Raw genomic sequence first — 27095 nt, 5'->3', positions numbered from 1 at the left:
CAATGGTCATTAATCTAAAGCCATTCTCTATAGTGCCCAATTTGCAAACTCATGAGGGTGTTATCTTTCACATGCCGAAGTCGTTCCCTTATGAAGATAGTCATTGCGTCCCCTTGAAATATTATGTGTCCTTGATCTCCACTAGAACCGGAAAAGAGGAGGTCTGTTCCAATATCTCTTCAGGTTTATCTGGGCTCACTAGGAGTGGCTGCTATTATACTCCCGAAGAGATAGAAAAGAGATCGGCAAGGGTACAGCCAAGCCCGTCAGGGACAAGGTCACGACCAAAGAGGCCGAAGAATTCTTGAAAATTATCAGAAACTCAAAGTACAACGTGATTCAGCAGCTAAACAAGTCACCAACTCAGATCTCCATCTTGGTGCTATTGCTATCCTCTGATGTCCACCACAGGGCTCTCTTGAAAGTCTTGAAAGAGACATGTGTTCCTACAAGTGCTATAGAGTCCGCCTTTGAAGGCATGGTCTCAACAATGTTGGCCACCAACCAGATTTCCTTTCTGGATGATGAACTACCACTAGAAGGTAAAGAGCATACTTTGCTCATGCATATTATAGTAAAGTGTGAAGATGTGATCATTGCTGGAGTACTGATTGACAATGGGTCAACTCTGAATGTTTGCCCGATGTCCACTTTAGAGCTTTTGAATGTGGATACCTCTCTTATCCACCCTACCACTATGATCATTAGAGCTTTTGATGGCACTCTCCTGGAGGTGCAAGGTGAAATTGAATTAGCCATTGGAGTTGGCCCCATGTTTTCCATGGTCAACTTCCAAGTTATCAAGGTGGATTCCCCTTAAAATATGCTCCTAGGGAGGCCTTGGCTATGCACTGTGGGCGCAGTTGCTTCTACCCTTCATCGGAGACTCAAGTTCCCATCCAAGGATCTAATGATCACTATTATGGCTGAGGAACCCCTGACTTTCTTCAAAGAGACTTTTGTCCCCTATATTGGTGCTAATGCCATTCCAGAGGCAACTTTTCATAGTTTTGAGTCAGCATGGCCCTCTGCTACTTTAATGACTGCCAAGGAGATGCTCAAATTTGGCTATCAGTTAGGCCAAGGCCTCAGTGCTATAGGACATGGGAAGACTTCTTTGGTTGAAGTCTCAGACAACAAAGGAGGTTTCAGTCTGGGCTACGACCCCTCTAACGATGAACTTTTTCAAGCTTCCAGGGGAAGGAAAAGGAAGTGCATTGGCCTAGGGATGTGTATTCCCCAAATTAGGGTCACTTTTCTAGCTCCGGCCGAGGTCATCAGATTAGAAGTAGTGTAGGAATCATGCGAGGAGGAATCAAATTTAGCTTGTCTCATCCATCTTTTTCCAGAAGAATTCTCTGTGAATGTCGTTATATCCCCAAGGGATGATCTGACTTCTACTACTAAGCCCTGTGTGCCAGGCGAGACAGTAGGCCATTGGACCGCAAGCCCTACTTTGTGGTTGCACTGGCTGAGTTAGGAGTATTCCATTATCGTGCAGTTCGGTCCTCCAATTGCCCAAAAGAGTTGGAATAGCATATCTAGTTCGTTTTGCTTGTTTATTTCCTATTTCCTGCATTTCTTGCTTGCATTTTCCAGTTTATTTTCCCAAAAAAAAAAAAAAAAATGTTTCCAAGTGGGTATATCATCCTGTTGCTATAACGAGGATATTGATGACACGAATGAAACAATAGAGTTGGAACATGATATTGAAGGGTTAGAGGAGATTCTGAGTCTGCCTCATGATATTTTGGAAGCTCTAAATAGAGAGAGCGAAGGGTCCAAGCCCAATATAGAAGAGACAGAAGTGGCTAACCTTGCTGACGAAGGTGAGAATGAAAAACCCGTCAAGATTGGGGTAAACTTTCCTAAGGACTTGAAACATGAGCTTATAACACTACTCAAGGAATTCAGAGAGATCTTCGCTTGGTCTTACCAAGATATGCCAGGGTTAGATACTGAGATTGTCGTGCACAACATTCCAATCAAATCTGAGTGCCCCCCTAGTGCGACAAGCCCTTCGGAGGATGAAATCTAAAATTATTTTGAAGATCAAAGAAGTGGGAAAGCAGTTGAAAGCCGGTTTCCTTACCATGATAGCCTACTCAGATTGGGTCACCAACATTATTCTCGTGCCTAAGAAAGATGGGAAAGTACGCATGTGCGTTGATTACAGGGATTTAAACCAAGCTAGCCCCATGGATAACTTCCCATTGCCACATATCGATACCATGGTCGATAATACCGCTACCAACAGGTTCTTCTCCTTTATGGACAGATTCTCAAGCTATATATAGATCAAGATGGCCGAGGAGGACAAAGCCAAGACAACATTCACCACTCATTGGGGAACCTATCAATGAGCTATAACCTTGTTCCATGATATGATGCACAAAGAGATTGAAGTCTAAGTAGACGACATGATTGCCAAATCCCGCACTGCCAAGATTATTTGGTAGATTTGAGAAACCCATTCAAGTGCTTTATCAAGTACAGATTGAGACTAAACTCTAACAAGTGCATCTTAGGAGCTAGTTCAACGAAACTGCTTGGCTTTATAGTCAACCAAATAGCATTTGAAGTGGACCCAGCCAAAGTCCAAGCCATCTGGGATATGCCGACATCGCAAATCGAGAAACAGATTCATAGCTTCTTAGGCAAGGTCAATTACATAGCTCGCTTCATAGTGCAGTTGACCGCCACATGTGATCCGTTATTCAAGCTCTTGAAGTAGGACACAAGGATAGAATGGACAAATAAGTACCAAGCGACCTTTGACAAGATCGAGCAATATTTGTTGAACCCTCCTATTCTGGTTCCCCTGACACCGAGATATCCGTTGATCCTTTATCTAGCAATACAAGAAACCTCCATGGGTTGCATGTTATGCCAACTAACTAAGCTTGATCAGAAAGAAAGGGCAATTTACTACTTAAGCAAGAAGTTCACCAGTTGTAAGATCAACTACATCGCCATTGAAAAGACATGTTGTGCCCTAGTGTGGGCATCGCGCAAGTTGCAGCAGTATATGCTCTACTACACCATGCTACTCATTTCCCGTATGAATCCCATTAAGTACATCTTTGAAAAGCCAGCCCTTACGGGAAAGATCTCCCGTTGGCAAATTTACCTAGCGGACTAGCCGTTAAATGATCTAGAACTTTTAGAATCCCTCTTCCCTGATGAGGATGTCATGGCACTAAAGCCAGATCTAGATAGTGTGGAACTGTGGTGTTGGAAGCTTTTTTTTTTTTTATGGAGCTGCCAATTCTACAGAAAATTGAGTAGGAGCAGTCTTAGTTTCTCCTAGGGGCCAGCAAATCCCTATTTTAGTCAAGCTGAATTTTGATTGCACCAACAACATCACAGAATATGAAGCATGCATAGTCGGCCTGTAAGTGGCCCTAGATTTCGGCGCCTATAACTTGAGCGTCTTTGGAGATTCCCTGTTGATCATCTCCCAAATCGAAGGAAAATGGCAAGCTCGAGACACTAAGTTGATTCCATATCAAAAATGCGTCAACCGCTTGATTCCGAAATTCCAAAACATCACATTTGCCTATTTGCCCCAAGCACACAACCAGTTTGCAGATGCCCTGGCTAGCATGGTCAAGTTATCAGAAGGGGATGATATACGACAATTGTGCATAAAAGTCCATGGCGTTCCATCCTATTGCATGAGTGTCAAAGTCAAAGCTAACAGAAAGCCATGGTACCATGACATCAAGGCTTATATCAAGAATAGTGAATACTCGTTCAGTGCAACAGACAGTGAAAAGAGGTTTATTTGGTGCATGGCTTGCCAATTTTTCTTGAGTGGAGAAGTCTTGTACAAAAGGAACCACGATTCTACCTTGCTCCAATGCATAGATGCCTCTGAGGCTAATCACCTGATGGAAGAGATGCACGGAGGCTTACATAGGGCTTACGCCAATGGACTTCTGTTGGCCTGTAAGATTATGAGAGCTGGTTACTACTGGTTCACCATGGAAAATGATTGCATTAAACACATGAGGATATGCCACCGTTGCCAAGCCTATCAAGACAGGAAGAACGCTCATCCTCAGCCTTTGCATTCTTTGGTAGCACCATGGCCCTTCTCAGCCTAAGGTATGGATGTCATCAAACCCGTGATTCCAAAAGCCACAAACAATCAAGAGTACATCTTGGTGGCCATTGATTATTTCACAAATGGGTGGAAGCTGCTACATACAAGAGCGTCACTCAAGCAATGGTAGCCTGGTTCTTAAAACACAACATTATTTACCGCTACGGCGTGCTAGGACAGCTTATTACAGATAATGGGACAAACATAAATGGGAAAATGATCCAGCAACTCTGCCAACAGTTCAAGATCGAGCACAGAAATTTAGTTCCTTATCGACCTCAAATGAGTGGTGCAGTGGAAGCCGGCAACAAGAACATAAAGAAAATCTTGGTGAAGATGAAAGAAACATAAAAGGATTGGCATGAGTACTTGCCATTTCCTTTGTGCGCATATTGCACTTCTGTTCGTACTTCCACAGGTGCGACCCCATATTTATTGGTATATGGCATGGCAAGTACTCGTGCCAATCCTCCCTGCAGAGGTAGAAATCTCGTCTCTCAAGATTTTATCTCAGACAGAGCTGTCAGAAGCTGAATGGGCCTGCTCCCGATATGAACAACTGAATATGATAGATGAGAAGCACATGACTGCAATATGCCACAGACAGTTGTACCAACGCCGCATCGAGTGAGCATCCAACAAGAAAGTTAGACCCAGGGTCTTTGAAGAAGGCGATCTAGTCTTGAAGAAGCGCAACCAGGCCATGCCTGATCACAGAGGAAAGTTTGCCCCGACTTACGAAGGCCCATATATGGTAAAGAAGGCCTTTTCTAGAGGAGCCTTGATTCTAGCCGACATGGACTGGCATGACTTCAATATGCCCACCAATTTTGATGCCGGCATATGGTACTTTGCATGAAAGAACCTATTAGTGCACCTCATTTCTACATTTTTGTGTCAAAAATATATATATAAATATATATATATATATATATATATATATACAAAGGGTAGATTGAAAACCTAAAAGGGTGGTCTACGCAAAAGGAGAGCAAAAAAAAAGAGCGTGAGAGAGCCTGCTAGATTAAAAACCCGAAAGGGCAGTCTAGGAAAAACTTAAGGCAATCAAAAGTCAGTTGAACTATGTGATGACCTAATCATTCCTCGTGGAGGTACGTAGGCAGCCATCTTGGTTTGGTCACATCTTTAAAGAAAAACTAGTCATTTGAATTCCCTCGGATATATGATCAAGATCAGAAAATTAGATGGATCTAGAATCCAACAAGATATGAAGACACCTCTAAGATCGTTCTCTGTCTACATCACTACCACGACCCAATGGTCTAATCAAGATGTTTTGGCTTATACCGATGGGAAATGTACCCCGATTGGAAAAGGAAAAGATCCATCTAGAATAGGATGTATCCTTGAAAAAAATAAGATATTGATATGCATGGATTTTACATACATCACTTATTTGTATAATCTTGTATTTTCAAAGCATTTGCCCGCATATTCATTAACATGCCTGTATTGTTCCATTCTATTTCTTTCATACATTCTGGTATCAAAACATGAAATCTCATCTCATAAATATATCCTGAATATCATCATAAACATCTCTTTCCACCATCTCTCAATTTCTAAGCATACCTAACAGACTAGACAATGCTTTAAGAACTAAAACAAAAAGTGAAAGGCCTTACACAATTGCCTAGCAATTTACGAAGGACCTTTCCATACATGGTGGGATACTAACTACATAGCTCATGTGTAGAAACAAAGTAAACAGAAAAGAATGCCAGCCATTCAATCATGTTCCAAGCGATCAGACACGGCCTGGCACAACCTTCCAAAACCAGTGCAGAGAATCGGGTCATCTTGAGCATGAGTGCGAAGCAATCCAGCTGCGTCAAAGCCCAGGTCTCTGGCAATCTCTCTAAGTCTGTCATGGGAATGCCGAAGACGTACTAGCTCCCTCTTCATTGTGGAATCAGAAGTAGAGCCCTGCCTCACAGTCTCTAGCAAAGCTTGCAAGGTGTCCACCTCTGCAGTAGCAACTCTCAAGGCCTCCTCTCTCTCGGCCAACTTAGTCTGAAGGTGACAGAAAGCCAGCTATGGCTTGCTAGGCTCATCGCCCTCTCGCCCGTACTTCATGCTCAAAGTGGAGTGAATGTAAGATCTCGCCTGTACTAGCTCCAATACTAAGCCATTGGTCTTACTGCAAGCCTCGGCCTTCCCAGCCTCCAATGTGGCCCTCTCTTCATCCCAAGTATAATCCACAGTGGTAAACCTCCGAGTAAGAGCTAGAAGCTTGTCCTCCAAACCTGTAACCCGGGATCTTAACTGAACACACTCTTCCTCTGTGCCTAGAGGGGTAGGCCCCCTTCGATCAAGCTCCGCCCTAAGAGCAACGAGCTCACTCTCATGTGCACCGCTTATCTCCTCAATATCCTCCATGAGGGTATCAACTAGCTCCCTACAGTAGCAATCTCTATCCCTGACAGCCCCTTAGGCACAAACCCCCATGTATTTTGAGCACTACCCCCTATTTGTCTTGTTTTTTATCACCTTAGAGCGAAGATTCCCTCATTTTAGCACTTGTCGTAGTGCGCGGTTAGCCTAGTAGTAAACTAGATTGCTAGACACTCTCACTCAAGCATCTGAGGCTGCACAAATCCTACACTAGGATAGTTTATATTTGTGCGTCTTTTTCAACACTTCCAAATGTCTTGAACCTCATCCTCAAAGCTCAGTTCACCCGATTCAAGGGTCGGTTCAACCTCAGTAGTTAGAATTTGCAACAGAAAAATGCAGGAGCCTATCCTCAGCCATCCAGCAGCTTTTTTAGCCTATTGGGAAGATAGAGGGAATTGTTTCTCACAATATTGCCTCAAGAAACTCATCCTTGGATTTTTAGCCCGCTCAAGTAATAACAGAAGTGACAAGTGCATATCGCCTCATGGCGTGTTTAAGGAGATCTCATTCGGAGTGTCTGCATTTATTATCAGCATTATGGTATGGTCTACAAAGTCGAGGACACTTTCAGCCAGTCTGCAGGCTCGAAACCCTGCAAAACCCTAAACAGGGGCAGTTTATTTTGCGTGGTTCTCTTCTCCTTTGTCCAATATACAAGAATGGGTCTGTCCCACTGAGGATGTGTCTTTCATGTCGAGAATCACATGAAACCCTAAACTAGGGCAGTTTATTTCACGTGATTTCTCCACTTTCTCTCCTTTTAACGGGACGATCATTGTTCAAAAGCTACTGACAAACTAGTGAAACTGCGGTGCAATACAAATAAATGTGATACAAGCTGTTTCAAAACCACCATCCATGATGAAAATATGATAGTGCATGCATACATTAGCAACCCTCTCAAAGGCTATTTTCTAGAGATATACATGCAAGTCCTACCTAGAGGCATTATTTTTTGAATACATCAGCAGCCAGGGATGGACCCAGGAAGAAGGCTAAGGGGGCCCGGGCCCCCCTTGGGCCTAAAAAAAAAAAAATTAGCAAGTAAAATTTTCTCAAAAAAAAAAAAAAAAAGGGCTTGGGCCCCTCTGAGATTTTAGCTCCGGCCCCCCTCCCAAAAATCATGAACCCCTTCCCCTAGCCCATCATCCGGCCAAATCAGAGCAGAGCCCATGACCCATGTCAATCTAAAAAAAAAAAAAAAAAAAAAAACTCAGCTCTTAGCAGTCCAAAACCAAATGGAGAAAGCAAAAAAAAAAAAAAGAAAGGAAAGTGAGAAGCGAGAGCTGCGAGACAGAGATAAAGATAGAGATAGAGAGTATAAAGACCCATCTTGATCAGATTCAAAGGCCCATGTCACCGTGACGGAGAGAGACAGAGAGCCATTCGCCATGAGGGATAGAGACAGAGAGCGAGACGAGAGCAAGAGAGTGCGAAACCCAGTCCAGTACGGCAGTACCCATGCTGGCGAGAGCAAGACCCACGCCACCACGCGAGACAAGACCCACTTGCCGCTGCTACCGCCGGTTGCCATTGCTTGATCTGCCTAGCCAGCCCAGCTTCGAGCCTTCACAGTTCACAGGTATTTACTCTTATCTTTTCCTTGAAAACCTTGTGATCTAAGAATCAAAGAAACTATGCTTGTGCCTTGTGGACTTGTGGTGTTTCATGTTTGTGTTTTTACTGATGAGTGTTGAACTGAACTAATTTGGTGATTGTGAATTGAATCTGTGTTGCGACTACTACCTGTGGTGTTTTTTCTTTTCTTTTTTGGGCTTTTTGGCTTTGTGACTCTGTCACTCTATGTTTGTGACTCTTGCATTATATAGATAAAAGAGATGGATAGAGAGAGTAGAGTTTGTAGAGATAGTCAAATAGTTTTTTCTTTGTTGACTGGTAGTTGGGCATAATAATAGGGAAAAGTGGAGTTGGGTAACGGACAAGTGACAGAAAAAAAAAAAGGTAAAGTTAAGAAAAGTTTTTGTTAGTAGTGTCTGTAGTGGGATTTATTGGGTATTTGGGTTAGTGGGTTAGAATTAGAAAGATGGAGACAACACAAAGACACAAAAGACATAAATAAAGGAAGAGACAACATAGAGACATACATAAAGGCAGACCAAACACAAAAAGAAAAAAATAAATCATATAATATAAAAAATTATCACACAAATTTAAGAAAATAACGATGATTCTTATATGATTTTTATTTTATTTGTAGATCATGAAAAAATCAACTACAATGCTTGATTTTTTCAAAAGAAAAGATTCAACTTCAAATTCTTCCGAAGTCAATATGGAATCGCCAACAACTAATGTTGCTATTCCAATTCTAGAAAATGTGGATGCTCCAATTCCGAAAAATGTGGATGTTCCAATTCCGGAAAATGCGGATGTTCCAATCTCTCAAACACAATTTCAAAGAATTGACCTTGATTCTTTGGATTATGATCCCGGAACACGCAAACAAATATGGGAATATCATGTTAATCAACGTGATGAAATTTGATGGGCTTACATTAAAAAAGGTCCACACCAACCTCCTCTAGAGACATTCAAAAAAAGTGGAAAGCGCAATCGTAGCTTTCAAGCTTCTTGGTATAGAAATAATTCAAAATGGCTTGAATATTCTCCTACAACAGATGCAGCTTATTGTCTACCTTACTTTTTCTTTCATAATCCAAATGTGGTAGTGGGACAAAATACATTCATTGTTGGTGGATTTAGAAATTGGAAAAAGGTTGGGGGCAAAGATTGTTATTTTCAAGGTCATATAGGAAAAGATCCTAACTCAACTCATAAAGTTGCTGAGCAAATGTGTAAGGATTTGATGAACCAATCGCAGCATTTGCAAAGGGTAGTTGATCATTTCACTATTGAACAAATTGCAAATAATCGGTTGCAACTGAAGGCCACAATTTTTATTGTCCGATATCTTGCCTTTCAGGCTATAGCTTTTAGAGGTCGAAATGAAAGTTTTAGTTCATTAAATCGTGGGAACTTTCATGAATCATTGGGTATTGTGACTTTTTGGAATGAGAAGGTTGTTGAAATAAAAGAAAAGGCTCCCAAAAATGCAACCTACACATCACCTAGGATTCAAAAGGAAATTCTACATGTTTTCTCAGCCAAAGTGAAGAAGGCCATTCGAGAAGAAATTGGTGATGCAAAGTTTTGCATAATGGTTGATGAAGCTCGTGATGAGTCCATGAAAGAGCAAATGGCTGTGGTTTTTAGATATGTTGATGCAGAAGGCCTTGTGAAAGAACGTTTTTTTGGGCTTATTCATGTTGTTGACACTGCGGCTTTGACTCTAAAGAAGGGGATATATTCTTTGTTATCTCAATGTTGCTTAGATATACAAAATATTCGAGGGCAAGGATATGATGGAGCGAGCAACATGCAAGGTATGTGGAATGGATTACAAGCTTTGATTTTGAATGATTGCTCATATGCTTACTACATCTATTATTTTGCACATCGCTTACAATTGGCATTAGTAAAAGCATCAAAACAAGTTGTTCCCATTAGTCATTTTTTTTCTTACATTGCTTTTTCTGATCAAAATTGTTAATGCTTCATGCAAGTGCAATGAGCAATTGAAAGTTGCCAATGCTAATGAAATAGCACATTTGATTGATCTTGAAGAGCTTGAGACTAGAAGTGGACTTAATCAAATTGACACTTTACAACGACCTGTAGAAACACGTTGGAGTTCACATTTTAGATCAGTTTCTAGCTTATTAAGGATGTTTACTTCAACTGTTGAAGTTTTACAAAATATAATTGATGATGCAATTGATGGAAAACATCAGGTAGAAGGAGAGTCAACTTATGATGGTTTAACTTCATTTGAATTTGTCTTCATCTTGCATCTTGCATCTTGAGAAGGAAACTATGGAGATCACCGATAAACTTTTTCAAGCTTTGCAAAGCCAATCTCAAGACATTTTAAATGCCATGCATTTAGTTTCATCTACTAAAGCACTTATCCAAAAATTTAGAGATGATGGATGGGATGGCTTACTCACCACTGTGATATCATTTTGTGAGAAGCATTGCATTGATGTCCTGGATATGAATGCTCGTTATGTTGTGAGGCGAGGTCGAGCTCATAATCAGCAAGATAACGTTACAAATGAGCATCATTATCGAGTAAATATTTTTTATGCTACAATAGATTCTCAACTACAGGAACTAAATTATCGATTTAATGAAGATGCAATGGAGTTACTTAGGCTTAGCTCAGCTTTAGAACCTCGAGAGGCATTAAAATCTTTCAGAATTAGTGATCTTTGTTTGTTGGTAAAGAATTTGTATCCACAAGATTTCACAGATTATGACAAACAAGTGTTGGAGAAGGAGATTTATCATTTTGAGCATAATGTAGTCCAAGATCCAGAGTTCAAAAAATTGAAAAGTTTATCTAAGTTGTCTCAATGGTTAGTGAGAACTGGAAATTCAGAATACTACAAACTTGTTTATAGAATGAGACTTGTGCTTACTCTTCCAGTTTCTACTGCTACTACAGAGCGAGCATTTTCAGCTATGAAAGTTGTCAAAACTGACCTTCGAAACAAAATGGAAAATGATTTTTTGAATGACTTTTTGATGTTATACATTGAAAAGGATATAGCTTCGACATTTAGTTTGGATTCAATAGTAGATGATTTTGAAGATTTGAAAGAGCGTCGAGTTCCCTTTTCATAGATGATTGTATAAAGAAACAATAGTGTTTCGTGTCTTTTGTTTTTGTTAGTAGATTGTATCTTAATATATTAAGAAATAATGATTTTTGGGTATTTGTCTTGGTTGATAGTTTATTAATACTATATGGATGCGTATTTGAAATTTTTTTTTTCGCTTATCTCTGCCCCACCCCCCCCCCCTGACTTAAAATCCTGCGTTCGTCCCTATCAGTAGCCCTTTTAAAGGCGACATCTAGAATTGTACATGTAAGTCCTACCCAAAGGCATTGTTTCCAGCATACATCAGCAACCCTCTCAAAGACATTATCTAGAATTGTACATGTAAGTCCTACCAGAGGCATTATTTTTTGCATACATCAGCAGGACTTTTAAAGGCGACATCTAGAATTATACATGTAAGTCCTACCCAGAGGCATTGTTTCTTACATACATCAGCAGCCCTCTTAAAGGCATTATCTAGAGTTATGCATGTAAGTCCTAATCAGAGGCATTGTCTTTTACACACATCAGCAACCCTCTCAAAGGCAGTTTCCAAAGTTATGCATGTAAGTCCTAATTAGAGGCATTGTTTTCCACATACATCAGCAGCCCTATCAAAGGCAATTTATCTAGAGCTATGCATGTAAGTCCTACCCAAAGGAATTGTTTCTTGCATACATCAGTAGCCCTTTTAAAGGCGACATCCAGAATTGTACATGGAAGTCCTACCTAGAGGCATTGTTTCTTGCATACATCAACAGCCCTCTCAAAGGCATTATCCAAAATTGTACATGTAAGTCCTACCCAGAAGCATTGTTTCTTGCATACATCAGCAGCCCTTTTAAAAGCAGCATCTAGAATTGTACATATAAGTCCTACCCAGAGGCATTGTTTCTTGCATACATCAGCAGCCCTCTCAAAGGCATTATCTAGAGTTATGCATGTAAGTCCTAATCAAAGGCATTGTCTTTTGTACACATCAGCAACCCTCTCAAAGGCAGTTTCTAGAGTTATGCATGTAAGTCCTAATCAGAGGCATTATTTTCCACATGCATCAGCAGCCATCTCAAAGGCGATTTATCTAAAGTTTTGCATGTAAGTCCTACCCAGAGGCATTGTTTCTTGCATACATTAGCAGCCCTTTTAAAGGTGACATCCAGAATTGTACATGTAAGTCCTACCTAGAGGCATTGTTTCTTGCATACATCAGTAGCCCTCTCAAAGGCATTATCCAAAATTGTACATGTAAAGGTGAGTTTGGTTCAGCTTTTTAAAATTGGGCTTTTTGAAAAAATAGGGTTTTCAAAAATTGCAGTATGAAAAAGTGTTTTTTGAAAAAGCTAAGTGTTTGGTAAAAACTATTTAGAAGTGTTTTTTGAAAAAACTGAGTGTTTGGCTAGTACTTGTTAAAGTGGCAGTGAGGGATAAATTACCAAAAAGGACAATGTATAAGGGAGTTTATTGCATACTTAAATCAACTACTTCAAATACTTACTAAAAAAACTAATTAATAATAATAATAGTAATAATAAAATATATTATTGGTATTATTTTAATAATGTTTGGGCAATTTTTCTTTTAAGTATCTTAATTATTTGTTATTACCATTAATGACATCTTATCAATATTAATTAAATCTAAATCATTTTCATCATCATCATGAAGCACAAAATGAAAATGTAAAAAGATGATAAAATACACACCAATAATCCAAGTTTAAATTGTACTGCATAAAAATGTAAAAAGATGATAAAGTACATACTAATAACCCAAGTTTAAATTGTACTACATAAAAACGTAAAAAGATGATAACCTCATGTCACATTGATTGCCCTTAAATTCGGAGCTACCAGATGAATTACCAACACCCTCCTGTGGCATTGTTGGAGGGAGTATATTTGAAGAAGGGGTCCATGCAACTACTCCAGTTGCTGCAACATCCCTAAACATTCTATCAAGTTGTTCTAGATTTTGTGGACCTTTCTGTCGAAATTTTTGTAGCTTTGGGTACTTCCTACAAAATGTAATTCTCATTTCACTCATATTACAATAATATAAAAAACTATCTACAACTAACTACATATTAATAAAATACTCAACTCACCTTTAACTTCCGGTCCCACTAATCATCACTAGCATCAATTGCTCCCTTCACTGCATCCCAACCTAAACTTGTGTCAAGACTCTTCAATTTTTCCCACATTCTCCAATCAAGTTTTAATACATCCCAACTACTTTTTAATTGGTCCTTATCATAGTTTAGACCGGTCTCATCATAAAATTTGGTCACCAAATTGATCCAACCTTTGGGACTAAAGGCAACACCTTTTGTTCTATTCCCGGCTTCAATCTGTTCCACACAAAGGATACAAAAAGTAGTTGTCCAACTTGGATCTCCCCGTAATGCTCTAGCCTTTTTCGCCTCGGAGTTGGAAGTGGTGTTTTTACCCATCTATAGAGTTAAGCAACCATAAGAAATGCAAAAAATAGAATTCATAATATTCCAATCTAGTGAACTAGTTACAAACATGATCTAATAAATCCACCCAAAAAAAAAATTGTTGCCTAGTCTGAGCATTAAAATAGAAAGGGCTAGAGAGGAATCTAATCATGTCACAACTCATAAGAGCACCATTTGTACACTCACTAGTAAGTAGACACAGTCAGAAAATTGCTGCCATAATTGAGGACACTGGCCTCAAAGTAGTCAGGTTCATTGCAATAGACTACCCTTAAGAAGCCAGGACCTCCAATTAGTGAGTGTTCAGCTTTAAATACTACTTTCCCACATCAAAAGGCATGGATTTTGCTAAAGTGTTGCTTCTCTTTTATAGAGATTTTCTAAGTCAGGAATTGCACTTAGACGTCTTTTGAACTTGTATTCTAAAATAAATCCATCTTAATTTGATAATCACGTCCTTAAAATAATAATTATCTGAAAGATAATTATTAAAAAAAACTCAATTATCAACAACTCCCTTATTATCTGATTATCCATTTTATTCCTATGCAACCAAGCTTATTTTTTATCAAATCCAACAATCAATCACATAAATTACTTAATTAATTTTAATTATTAACCAATCAAATTAATTTCAATTAATCACACGTGATCAGCTTCACCCACATGCAAATCATGAAAACTTGATCTTATGATATCTTTCAATCTGATGGTTCAATTTGGAAATCGAGCATACTGTCACGATCTTAGAATCTCAAGATTATTTTTATGATATGTGATGAATTATTTAATGCATGAAATGCAATTATGATTTTTGGGTATTCAGAACGATCATTTCAGTCATCTTCCAAGATTAAATTATGGGTGCAAAATTGAGTGTCTACAGATGCTTTTTTACATCAAGTGATTAGAGGTGGTAGAGTTAATGGAACTTTTACCTCTAAGGCATATGATGACAGAGTGAAAGAGTTGGTTGAAAAATTTCACATGGAGATTAATAAGGATAAGGTGAAAAATCAACAAATGACACTGAAGAAGAATTTTCATGATTGCTAGGACATATTAAAGATGGATTGAGTGATTTTGGATGTAATGATTCTTTAAACATGTAGACAGCTAAACAAGAAGTTTGGGAGCCACTCATAGTGGTAAATTACCATTTTTTGTGAGTTTAATTTTGTATTTTTAATTATATCTTTTGTATAACCATTTTTCTTGGTTTGTAACAGTTTAAACCTATGACTAGGAAGTGGATGACAACACCCATGCCTAACTACTCTAAGATGGCACAACTTTGGGCTAAAGATAGAGCAAAGGTGATCATGCTGAAACTACAAAGGAGAAACGTGTTAGGTATGCTGCATCGACCACTATTGATGAGATTGATAATTTGGTATCTCAAAATGAAGTTTCTTTGGAGAACTTTGGAGTCGAAGATGATTAGAGGTCACCAAAAATTTATTTTGTATGCTCTTGAGTGACATCACAAGATGCAATGTCTTCTAAAAGCAAGAAAAGAAGGCTGGCAAAAGATGATGAACTTGGGAATGTAATTTGCAAGTCATTTGATAATGTATCAATGACAATTGATAGGGCAACTGAGGTTATGGTAAAGTGCTTTTCAAAGTCATATAGAGTAAAAGTTCACGCAACTTTGGGCATATTAGTTGATGTGCATGAAATTTATATAATAAAATACTCTCATATTTGCATTTTTGGCCATACTTTTAAGCTATCTCGTGACTAATTATAAAAAATCCTTGTTTTATAGGTGATAAAGGTTTTACATGATAAAGGGAATTAATGAAAGAGAAGAAATAGAAAAATCATTGAAGAAGCAATTCACGTGGAAGTTAAATGCTACAAGATGGGCCCAAAGTCAAGCCAAACTTTGAAGAGATCCAGTGAAGTAAAGAATAAAAGAAAAGAGAAGAATGAAAGAAGGCCCAATCCAGGCGTGATGTGTAGAAAGAATAAAAGAAAAGAAAGATTGAAAGTTAGAGAATGTGAAGTGAAGCCCAATTCTAATGTCCTAGATGTGTGGCCTACAACTAATAATAAATAAAGTCATTGTCCGACTTGTACTAGGAATGTGTCAGGCAGCTTCTCTCTTTTAAGTGGTATAGGTCGGTCTTTGTGTGGTATAAATAAGAGCAAAACAGAAAAATAAGAGGACTGAACATATAGAGGCTGCGGCTAGGACTGGTGCGTAGGAGCAGAACGTGTTCTTTTTGTCTGTGGCTTTTCTCTAACACTGTGACTATTTCTTTCTCTATTCTATTTGTTTAATTTAATGGTTAGTATTTTATTTTTATATTTTCTTTCAATTACTATGAGTAGCTAAATTTATAATTAGGATTGAGGATGAAACCTTGTTAAGGATTATTAGTAATATTTATGTGATTTGATTTTTCTCACAATAATTGTTCTTTAATGATTTAAATTGTTCTTCTTCATATCAATTGACTAAAATGGGATTCTAGATATGAGTTCAATCATGTTTTTCTCATGATTTAGGATTTGTCTTAATTAATTGAATGCTTGGTTTATTAATTCTTGATTATAAAATCGGATATATCTTGAGATTTGTTTGACTACGGATACAATTTATGATTTGATTTTATACTTAAGAAGCGAAGAAGAACATGCTTTTGATTTTTAAAATAAGGGTTTAAATGATGATATTTTCCATGATAACAAGATTGATTTCTAGATTATCATGTAGTGAGTTGGGAAAAATTAATGATCATAAATATATGCTGATATGACTTACAAGGCGGATTCCAAAACCTTAATTTCTTTCTCTTGATTGTTTACATCTTTTTATTGCTTTATATATTTTTCTTAGTTTAACTATTTGCTTAATTTTATTAATTGCTTAGTTTATTTTATTGTAACCAACCAATTTTTATTTAAACTAGATTAGGATTAATTTGGTTAAGGTTTAATTAATTTTCCTACATTCATACAAGTCCCTGTGGGTTCGACCTCGTTCTTGTCCAACTATACTTCGGTACGGTTCGTACATTAGTCTTGGATCCAATATCAAAGACTGAGGCCTACATATTTTTTACGGAAAATCTAATGTATAAGGAGATGTTCTTTGGTTGCCCAAATCATGAGCGCAAATGTGTCCTATTGACACTGATGTCTAGGCTTAAAATTAAAAGTGTCAAATTTCTTGGCCAACTTTAGATTTGCTTTATTTTGTTTTTTTTTTTTTTTTTTGGCAAGACTCATTACAGGAATTTTTTTAAAAAGATATTTGTTTGCATTTTTTTACTATGTTTATTTTGTTGAAAATAAATATGTGATGCATGAATTGCTTTACAACTTAGAAATATACATAACTTGACATTTAGCTACAATAAAAAAAATTTCCCTTGAAATAGAATCATTTTTTATGTCCTTTAAAATAAGGGATATAATAGTAATGTTATTATAAAATAATTTCGTTTCATTCCTTCCAATGTCACTTCCAAACAATGTTACATTCCTTTACATTCATTTATTTTAAAACATCTAAACAAGATTTTTTAATTTCATTACATTCCATTCCCTAATAAATCCATTCTATTCCATTCCATTCCCTTATGAACTTCCAAACGAAGCCTTAGATGTTTAATTTGCCACATGTCTTCGATCAGAATAAAAAATGGGAGAGAATGGGAGGATTTTGAATGAAAGGAGTCAGACCCTAGAGAAACAAGGTACCAAACACTTAATAATTTTTTTTTTTTTTTTTTTGGCATTACAAGTATTCAAAATACAGTTTTTAAATCACAATTTTTGATCATTTTGAAAACTTTTTTTGTTTCGGCATTAATGTTTTTTTAAAAATGTGTCATTTTTCAAAAATTATTTTCTATAAAACTATCTCACTTTTTAGCACCACTATGTAGACACTCAATTTTGCACCCATGATTTAATCAAGGAGAATGACTTGAATGACCATCCACGTACCCCAAAAAATCATGATTGCATTACGTGCATCAATTTGTTCTTGCAATACATACATCAATTTGTTCTTGCATTACATGCATTAATTCATTCATTGCATATTGAACGTTTTTAGACCCCTTAAAACACAAGTTGTTTAACCTAGTTATTTAGCCAAGTGATTACTTAGATAAATTATTCAGATCTAGGTTAAAATAATCAAATCATATCATGTAAGTAATGCGGAAATATAAAGAACACACGATATGATAACCCAGGAAAACCAAACCGGTAAAAAACCTGAGGAGGATCTAACCTAGCTATCCTCAAGGTAAAAAAGATCCACTATGAAAGAATTGAAATTTTTACAATAGTACTTAGACCACTAACATCCTATTGCTACCTCATTTAGAAAACTTACTACCACGACCATGTGACAGTTCCGAGTTCACAGACTACTTCTTTCCTTGATCCATTGCAACCACAAGTACTCTCACTTGTGACTTTGAGACTCCACTCAAAGGTTTCAGATCTTCTTTAAATTCTTTATGCAGCAAATAAAGCAATCACCAAGTTCTTGACATAATCTTGATCTTGATAAGCCTAAGTGTATATGAAGGTAAAACCTCTAGATCTCACAAGAGATTCAACACACAGCACACCAAAAACTTCTAAAACGTAGCTAGGGTTTTCTTTTTTATACTTAGAGTAAAACATAAAACCCTACACGTCAAATCGGGCTTGGGCTAAGTTGGAAATTTTGCAGAAAAAATAATCTACACAAGGTTCGATCGATCGAGTCTAATTTTCGATCGATCGAGCCTTGCAGATTTAGTCCAATAAATCTTGTAGTCACTCAATTCCAACTTTACAAATAAACGCACTTTGAGCAGCCTAAATCTAGACTCTAAGTTTTGATCATGGTTTGCCAATACATTACAAATTGAAGTTCTAATACATTTAGTTCCTAAAGTCTCAGAACCTAACACATATCATAAAAATGATCTTGAGGTTCTAACGGTCACGACGGTATTTTCGATTCCCAAATTGGACCGTCAGATTAGAAGATATCGAGTGATCAAGTTTGCACGGTTTGCATACATTGTATGAGGTGAAGCCGATCATGTGTGATTAATTGAAATTAATTTTTATTGGTTAATGATTAAGAGTAATTAAATGAATTTATGTGATTGGTGGAGTATTTTTCTTAAAGTGAGATTTGTTGCATGTGATTAAAAAAAATAAGCTAATAATATTTAAAGATTGTGGATAATTAGGCTTTTGGGATAATTATATTCAAAATAATTATTTTAAAAGTCATAATTATCACTTTGGAATGAGGTTTATCATGAAAATAATTCTGAAATTCGTCCAAATACAGTCTTAGAGTTGGAAAACACCTCAAAAACGTGCTAATCAAGTAACAGATTTCAAATTCACGTTCTGAGGCACTTTTGGCATAGTAGAACTCAAAATTCAGACTAGGCTATTTCTGGAAAAGTTGTAGCGAATCGAATTTCCCTTCAGCTTTCAAAATTTCAGCTTAATCATAATTTTGAACAAAGATATATGATCAAAATACGAAACTGGTTCTGATCTGAAAAATCAGCTTACTCTTATCCAAATCTCCTTTTTTTAGGATTTTCCCCCATACGTTTTTTTGCTTATTTTTTTCAGAATTCCAACCTTTATAAATAGAGGATGCATCTCATAATTCAGCACACTTTTGACCCTCTAGAGAAAGCCACCCTTTTTCTACGCTCTGAAAGGCACACATTTTGAGGCTCTCAAATTGCTGATACTTGCTGATCCTCTCTGAGATTTGCTGCTTAAATTAGGGTTTTTAGGTTTCAAAGATAATTGAATAAGTTTCTTTGAACCCTAAAACATCCTCTCAAGAACAAAGAGTGCTCATGCAAGAGGTTGTTTCCTTCTTCCTATCTTTTTCTTATGCTTCTTGTTTATAATGATGAATGTTTTTTTTTTTTTTTTATCTATGAATTATTAATCATTGTTTTGTTTAAAGCATGATTGTTTCTATGTAATTGTTATAGTCTCTTTCTTGAATATCAATAATCTGCATGTGAACAACTATTTTTCTTAAAATAAAAACAGATCTGCATCTTCTTTAGATGTAGATCTGAATTTTTTTTTTCACAACAAACAGATCTGCATCTTCCTTAGATGCATATTTGAATTTTTCTTCAAAATAATTCGGATCTACATCTTCCTTAGATGTAGATCTAAATTTTTCTTCACAATAAAACAGATCTGCATCTTCCTTAGATGCAAATCTAAATTTTTCTTTAAAATAAAACGGATCTACATCTTCCTTGGATGCAGATCTGAATTTTTCTTCAAAATAAAATAGATCTGCATCTTCCTTAGATGTAAATCTGAATTTTCTTTAATCAAAACTGATTTGTATCTTCCTTAGATACAAACCTGAATTTTTTAATACATGCAGATTTTTGAAATAAAGAAAATGGTCAAGCATGATTGTGTTTGTGTTTGTTTTGATTAATTCATATTGCATAAATGTATATTATGAGTGAAGCTCTCTTCTTAAAAAAAATCTTTTCCAAAAAACATTTTTTTTAGTTCTTTCAAAAACAGATCTAATGCTTTTTCAAATCAAAAGACTTTATTTTTGTGATATAAACACAAATCTAAATTTTTATCTCCAACAATCATTTTTTCTACATACTAAAAAACAAATTTGGTATTTTGACAAATCAAAATCAATTTTTTTTTACCAATCAAAACAAATCTAAATTTTTTTTAATAAAAGAAGAGACTTCATTCATAAATGAATTTATGCGATTTAGTTTTTAATTCACATGATCAACATATCATTCATGACATGCATAAAAAGGTACATTGGTCACAAGAGTCTAGAAGACTAGACTCTATCTGTGCGGAATGGGTGCCTAACACCTTCTCATTCTGTAACCTAGCCTCTGGATTTAGGTTTTTGGTTAAGTAGATCTAGTCCTGTCTTTACTTTTTATTTTGGGTAGAATGTAACTAGGACAAAAAGCCATGTATTTTGGTAAATTGTAACTAGGACCCAAAGCTATGTAATTTTCAAGTTTATCAAATATGTAATTTTTTTATTCAATCAATGAAAAGAATGATTCAGTCATGTATTTAGTTTTTCTTATTTTTTGTATAAAAAAATAAGTTGTGACTCCATACCACTTACCCAAAAAGAGAGGTGTCCAAAAAGCATACTCAAAAAATCTCTCTTTTTTGAGAGGCACCCCAATTTTGGCGGTCTCTCACACACCACATAAAAAAGAGGGTTGCAATAGTGGAGCTAAAGGTAAAATTTTTACCTTCATTGCTACATTGCACAGCTATATATGGCTATGCACTGTAGCTGAGAGTTAAAAAAATAATTAAAAAAATTGATTTTTTATTCTCCATCCAGTTTAAAATAATATTTGTTTTGTTTTTTTTCTATTCTTTTATTCTCCAAATTGTGCTCTATGAAGACAAAACCTTCTCTCTCAAACTCTCACCTCTCTGTCTCACCTTCTCTCAAAACCTTCTCTCAAGCTCACTCTCTCAAAATCTCACCTCTCTATCTCACCACTGCCGGCTCAACTCGATCCTCAACATCACTGGCCCACAAAAGCTCGACGTCACCGACCCACGAGCCAACCCACTTTGTCGAACTCCTAAGCCGCCAATCCACACCTCAAACCCACACCTCTGACCCATCTTGGCCTTCTCTGTTGCTCTTAACTCTCTCAAATGCATTCTCTCAAACTCTCACTCTAAACTGTCACCTCTCTATCCCGTCGCCACTGATCCACGCCTCCGATCCACGCCTCCAACCCGACTCGCCTTTAAGTGAGTTGTCTCTGTCTTCTTCATCTACAAGCTTGGGATTTTTGATTTGGGTATGTGTGTGTATCTATAAATATAGAATAAATAAATTTTAGATACAATAATTTTTTTGTTGTTCTTGTTCAATGAAAATTTCTGTCATTTGATCTCAACAAACTTATCCATGCTTTGGTAAGTTGAATTGATGAATGGTCAGAATAGAGTAGTAAATTCAAAGCATCCATTCGTTTTGATTTGGATTTGAAACTTGCTTACTGCCTTATTTTTATTTTTTTGCTTCATGCCTTATTTCAAAGTTGTGAGTTACTCAGTTTTGATTCATATAATATTTGTTGTGAGTTGTGAGTTACTCAATTTAATTGGAATGATAAATTTATAATATTTGTTGAATCTAATGATAAATCGTTGAGGATTGGAATGTATTGGGAATTTTCTGCTTGCAAGAATTTATGTTTTTGTTTTTAAATGTTAATTTGGGAATTTTCTATGTGCAGGGAAGGCCACAATTTTTTTTGTTTCTTGCTGATTTTCTGTTTGTTGAGAAATTGTTAGTTTGGTTTTGAGATGCTTAAAAATGAATTTGTTGTTTTCTTTATCAGTGGGATTAAACTACATGTCAAATTAAGTATTTATGCATAATCATGTTCTGTTGTTATACTTCTAAGTATTTTAAGTTTTGATATAAATGTTAGTTTAGGTATTTTCTGTGTGCAGGGAAGTTTACATTTTTTTTTTCTAATTTATACAGTATTGGTCTTTACTTTCAGTTTGCTTGGAAGTATATTGTTGTTTCTAATTTTATGAAGTCACATAGAGACCTAACATATTACACGGGTATCATGAACAGGGATATAGATATTGACTCACAACTTTTGGGAACATCTCAAAATACTCCTGTGTCAGTTTCTAATTCTCCACCTCAAGTTGAAAATGCCTCTTCTACAAAAGGAAAACAGGGCTCTAACTTTAGTGTAGAGGAAGATCACTCCTAGTGTCAACATGGCTTAATATTAGTGTTGATGCCATACACAGTAATGAATAAACACAAAATACATTTTGTCAAAAAGTTTGGGAATACTTCACGCAGTACAATACATCTAGTACCACATGTACTGCTATCTCCTTGATAAGTTGTTGGGGAACGATTAATGAAAAGACAAATAAGTTTTGTGGGTGCATGGCTAAAGTTAACACACGTCATCAAAGTGGTATAACCGAACAAGATAAGGTATAAATTATATTGCAATAATGTTAACATACCCATTCACCAATAGTTTAAAGATACTAATCATAATATATTTCTTTTAATTTCTTTAGATTACCAATGCGAAGGCTTTGTATAAAGAGACCTTCAAGAAACCATTTCTTCTTGAACATTGTTGGCTCATATTAAAGGACCAACCAAAGTGGGCCGATCCTAATGGAAGATCAAGAGCATCCGTGCCTCCAACTCCGGAGTCAACATCTATTGGCGAAGGAGATTGTGGGTCTGGACTTGGTGACACTTCCAATTTTGAGAGGCCAATTGGTAGGAAGGCCGAAAAGGCCAACCGAAAGAACAAATCCACCAGAAAAGATGTAGGGGAAAATTTGACCAAGAAATTGAAATTTATTGAGGAATCACAAGAACATGACAAAGAGAGTCTTCTTATCAAAGTAGAGAAGTTGCGCTTGGGATAGTTGAGGGATAAGGAGATAACTCGATTGGAAGAGGAAAAAATGTTTATTGAGAGGGAAAAACTTAGGATTGAGAAGGAAAGAGATGAAGAAAAAACCTAAGATTGAGAAGGAAAGAGTCATGATTGAGAGGAAAAATTTTGAGATGCAATATATGTTAGAGGAGGAGAGAATCATGATGAAAGATACAAGTGCCTTGACCGGAGCACAAAAAGCTTTTTATGAACAACTCCAAGAGGAAATCATGGCAAGACAAAGTTCATGTAATTAATGGGTTTGATTGCAATTTGGATGTAGCTTAGGCCTTTATGTATTTTGTAGTGGCTTATGTAGGCCTTTATGTATTTTGGTAGTAACTTATGAGAGGCTTTCATGTATTTAGTAGTGGCTTATGTCACTTCACTTTAATCTTAAACTATGTATAATGATTATTGTTCATCTTGTTTTTGTTGTGACTTGTGTGTGTGTGCTTGTGGGTATAATGATTGCTTTTGGCACTAAAAGCATGGATTGGTCATGTTTCTTGCATCTATAGCAATAAGCAGATGAAAGAAAGGATAGGATATCATTGTTTGGTTGATGTGGAGGAATGGAAAAGGGAGGGATTAATTTCCTCTTGTTCGGCTTTGATCTTTTTGTTTACTTTAGCATAAAAGAACTTTAGTATTCTTGTCACCCTCTTTCAACCAATCTTGATGCCTAGTCTACATTATCTCAAATTTGAATGTAATGTGGAAAACTTTCTTATTCTGCATATTTGTTCAAGTCAAGATTAGCAATGGTTAATGATTTGAGCTTGTGTTGCAGCACGTCCACGTCATTTTTTTTTAAAGTCCCTTGGGAACAACCATGGGGTTGAGTCTAATGAGCAGCTATTCCTTACGGGCCTAATAAGGTTCAAGTTTCAACAATAATAGAAAGTGGTTTATGGGTATAATGATTATGTATAAACCTTTAAATTTATTGTTCATCTTGTTTGTGTTGTAACTTGTGCATGTGTGCTTGTGGGTATAATGATTGCTTATGGCACTAAAAGCATGAATTGGTTATGTTTCTTGCATCTATAGTAATAATTGCTTTCAATTGTCTTGAAGGTTGCATCCATGAATTGCTCTTTGTTTTGCAAGTTGCTTCTTAATGACTCAGATGAGGATGAGATAATCAAAGAACTTGTTATGGAAACATCACAACCTAAACGTCATCGCTATATCCGACGTAATCATTTGGCAGGCCATGAGAGGCTTTTTCTTGACTCTTTTGCTCCCACACCAATATATCCACCCGCTTTATTTCATAGGAGATTTCGGATGAAGCGTTCTCTTTTTCTCCGTATTCAATCTAAGGTAGAAGCTCATGATTCTTACTTTGTCCAAAAAAGAAATAATGCCAACAAACTTGGTTTATCTTCATTACAAAAGATTACTGCTGCACTTAGAATGCTTGTGTATGGAGTATTGGGTGATTTGATGGATGAATATGTGCAGATTGGAGAAACTACTGCATTAGAAAGTTTGAAAAAATTTGTTACTGCGATAATTAATGTTTTCTCTAAGGAATACTTGAGAAAGCCAAACAATGAAGACATCACTAGACTATCAGCTCATGGTGAACACCAAGGTTTTCCAGGTATGTTAGGTTCAATTGATTGATTGCATGCATTGGAAGTGGAAAAATTGTCTAGCTGCATGGAAAGGTCAATATTGTGGTCATATTCGTGAGCCTACTATTATTTTGGAGACAGTAGCATCATATGATCTTTGGATATGGCATGCATTTTTTGGGTTACTTGAGTCAAATAATGACATTAATGTGTTAGAGCTGTCTCATATATTTAATGATCTTGCTGAAGGACGTGCTCCTGCAATACATTACTCAATCAATGGTCATGACTACACAATGGGATATTACCTTGCTAATGGCATATATCCAAAGTGGGCAACATTTGTGAAAACAATCCCATCTCCACAAGGACAAAAGCAAAAATTATTTGCAGCAGCCCAAGAGGCGTATAGGAAGGATGTTGAGCGTGCATTTGGAGTACTTCAAGCACGTTTCACAATTCGCAATTGTCCGTGGTCTTGCACGATTTTTCCATCTTGAAACACTCCAAAAGATCATGAAAGCATGCATAATTCTCCATAACATGATTGTTGAAGATGAGCGGGATGATGATAAAGTGGTAGACTTGGATTATGAACAAATTGATGGAGTGGATAATCCTCCTATGCAAGTGTTACGTGAACAAAGTGACGGATTTATGGCATACATTGAGAGTTATGGACGCATTAGAGACCGAGAAATTCATTCTCAACTCCAGTTGGACCTCATTAAACATTTATGGCAATTTCAAGGCGAGTCATAGAAACTTCCTTTTTTATATGTTGAGAAGCATGAGTGATAGGAACTTGTGCGAGTGTGTGAGTTTTATTGTAATTTGGTTTGAGTTATGTATGTGAGTAATCTAAGGACTACATTATTCCAACTATAATATGTGTTCTATTTTATATGTTTTCTTATAAAGTTCCTCCATTTCATAGTTCACATTGTTCCAAGATTGCTTCCAAACAATTGAGACGATTGTTTTAGTCAAAGATAAATTTGTATATATATAATTTGGTTTTAAAAAAAAATAATGTTGTTATACTAGATGATAATAGGCTATCATGACGATTGAGAAATTTTTTTTAGTCAAAAGATAAATTTGTATATATATAATTTGGGGTTAAAACAAAATATTATTGTTACACTAAATGATTATTTGCTATCATGATGATTGAGAAATTGTTTTAGTAAAAAAATAATGTATAAGTATAATTTGGGGTTAAAAAAATCACTTGTTAACACTAAACAATTATTTACTATTATGTGGTGGCGGTGGTGGTGGTGCGACGGTAGTAGCAGCGGTAGCGGTTGCGGTGGTTGTGATTGTTGTTTATTGTAGTAGATATATTATTTTATTGTGATGTTTATATTATTTTATTGTGTTGAAAGCTAAAATAGATCCACTGCTGCTGGATGTTTTGTAAAGTGAATAAGTAAAATAAATAAAATAACTTTTTGTGATGCCAAATAACTATATTTTTAGCTCCACTGCTGTGGATGCTCTTAGGTAACAATATTAAATGAGTTGAAAAAAAAAATTCTAACTTCTCTTATTTAGCTTGCTATGAGTTAGAGTTGTTTTCTAAAATAATTTAGTAGAAAACAATTTTTAAAAATAAGTCATACTTATTATGTTAACCAAAGATAATTTTTCTTCAACTCATTTTTTCAAAAAAATAAAAAACCCTAAAAATGTCATGTGCAAACGGATTTTTCTAAAAAATAACTATAAAACCCAAACTATATTATAAGTTAGGCAACATTTCAAACATATTGCATTTCTAACAATTCGAGTTTAGTGGACTCGATTTTTTGGTTATAAATTGAGTATATTATACTCGAGTTTCCTATTTTGCTAGTAGCTGAGGTGGACAAATGGTCCACGTATGCACAGAAATCGAGTTCATTGGACTCGGTTTTTATACATAGAAACCAAGTCCAATAGAGTTGGTTTTTGTACATAGAAATCGTGTCCAATGGACTCGATTTCTATGTACAAAAACCGAGTTTAGTGAACTTGGTTTTTGTACATATAAACTGAGTCTAGTGGACTCGGTTTATATACATTGAAATTGAGTCCATTGGACTCGATTTCTTTTTGGCCCTCCACGTGTCCTGCAGATCGTACTCAAACTTTCAAAACTCACAGTCTCTCTCATTCCCTCCCACTCTCAATCTCTGTCTCACTCTCACTCTCACTCTCACTCTCATTCCATCTCGCTCTGTCTCACTCTCATTCCCTCTCGCTCCGGTCTCTCACTCTCATTCCCTCTCACTCCGTCGCATTCCGTCTCTCTCACTCTCATTCCCTCTCCTGCAGCTCCATCACCGTCGCCCCTCTACTCCGTCG

The 27095-nt window shown here is 36.4% G+C and overlaps 2 protein-coding genes across 2 annotated transcripts; one reads left to right on the top strand and one right to left on the bottom strand.

Moving 5' to 3' along the window:
- The first annotated feature begins 10420 nt into the window (after positions 1 to 10420).
- On the top strand, positions 10421 to 11233 carry LOC126690056 (uncharacterized). The gene has a single exon (XM_050385192.1). It carries the CDS (start codon positions 10421 to 10423, stop codon positions 11231 to 11233), a length of 813 nt encoding a protein of 270 aa, XP_050241149.1.
- Positions 11234 to 13333: 2100 nt separating this feature from the next.
- Positions 13334 to 13663, bottom strand: LOC126690055 (L10-interacting MYB domain-containing protein-like). The gene has a single exon (XM_050385191.1). The coding sequence runs from the start codon at positions 13661 to 13663 to the stop codon at positions 13334 to 13336; it is 330 nt and encodes a 109-aa protein (XP_050241148.1).
- Positions 13664 to 27095: the final 13432 nt, after the last annotated feature.

The sequence above is a fragment of the Quercus robur genome, chromosome 6 (assembly GCF_932294415.1).
Source record: "Quercus robur chromosome 6, dhQueRobu3.1, whole genome shotgun sequence".
NCBI lineage: Eukaryota > Viridiplantae > Streptophyta > Magnoliopsida > Fagales > Fagaceae > Quercus > Quercus robur.
The sequence above is the reverse complement of the archived record's forward strand: the minus strand, read 5'-3'. Positions and strand labels throughout refer to the sequence as shown.

Excerpts from the sequence above, each read along its gene's own strand:
- LOC126690056 (XM_050385192.1), top strand. The coding sequence starts at position 10,421 with ATGGAGATCACCGATAAACTTTTTCAAGCTTTGCAAAGCCAATCTCAA.
- LOC126690055 (XM_050385191.1), bottom strand. The coding sequence starts at position 13,663 with ATGGGTAAAAACACCACTTCCAACTCCGAGGCGAAAAAGGCTAGAGCA.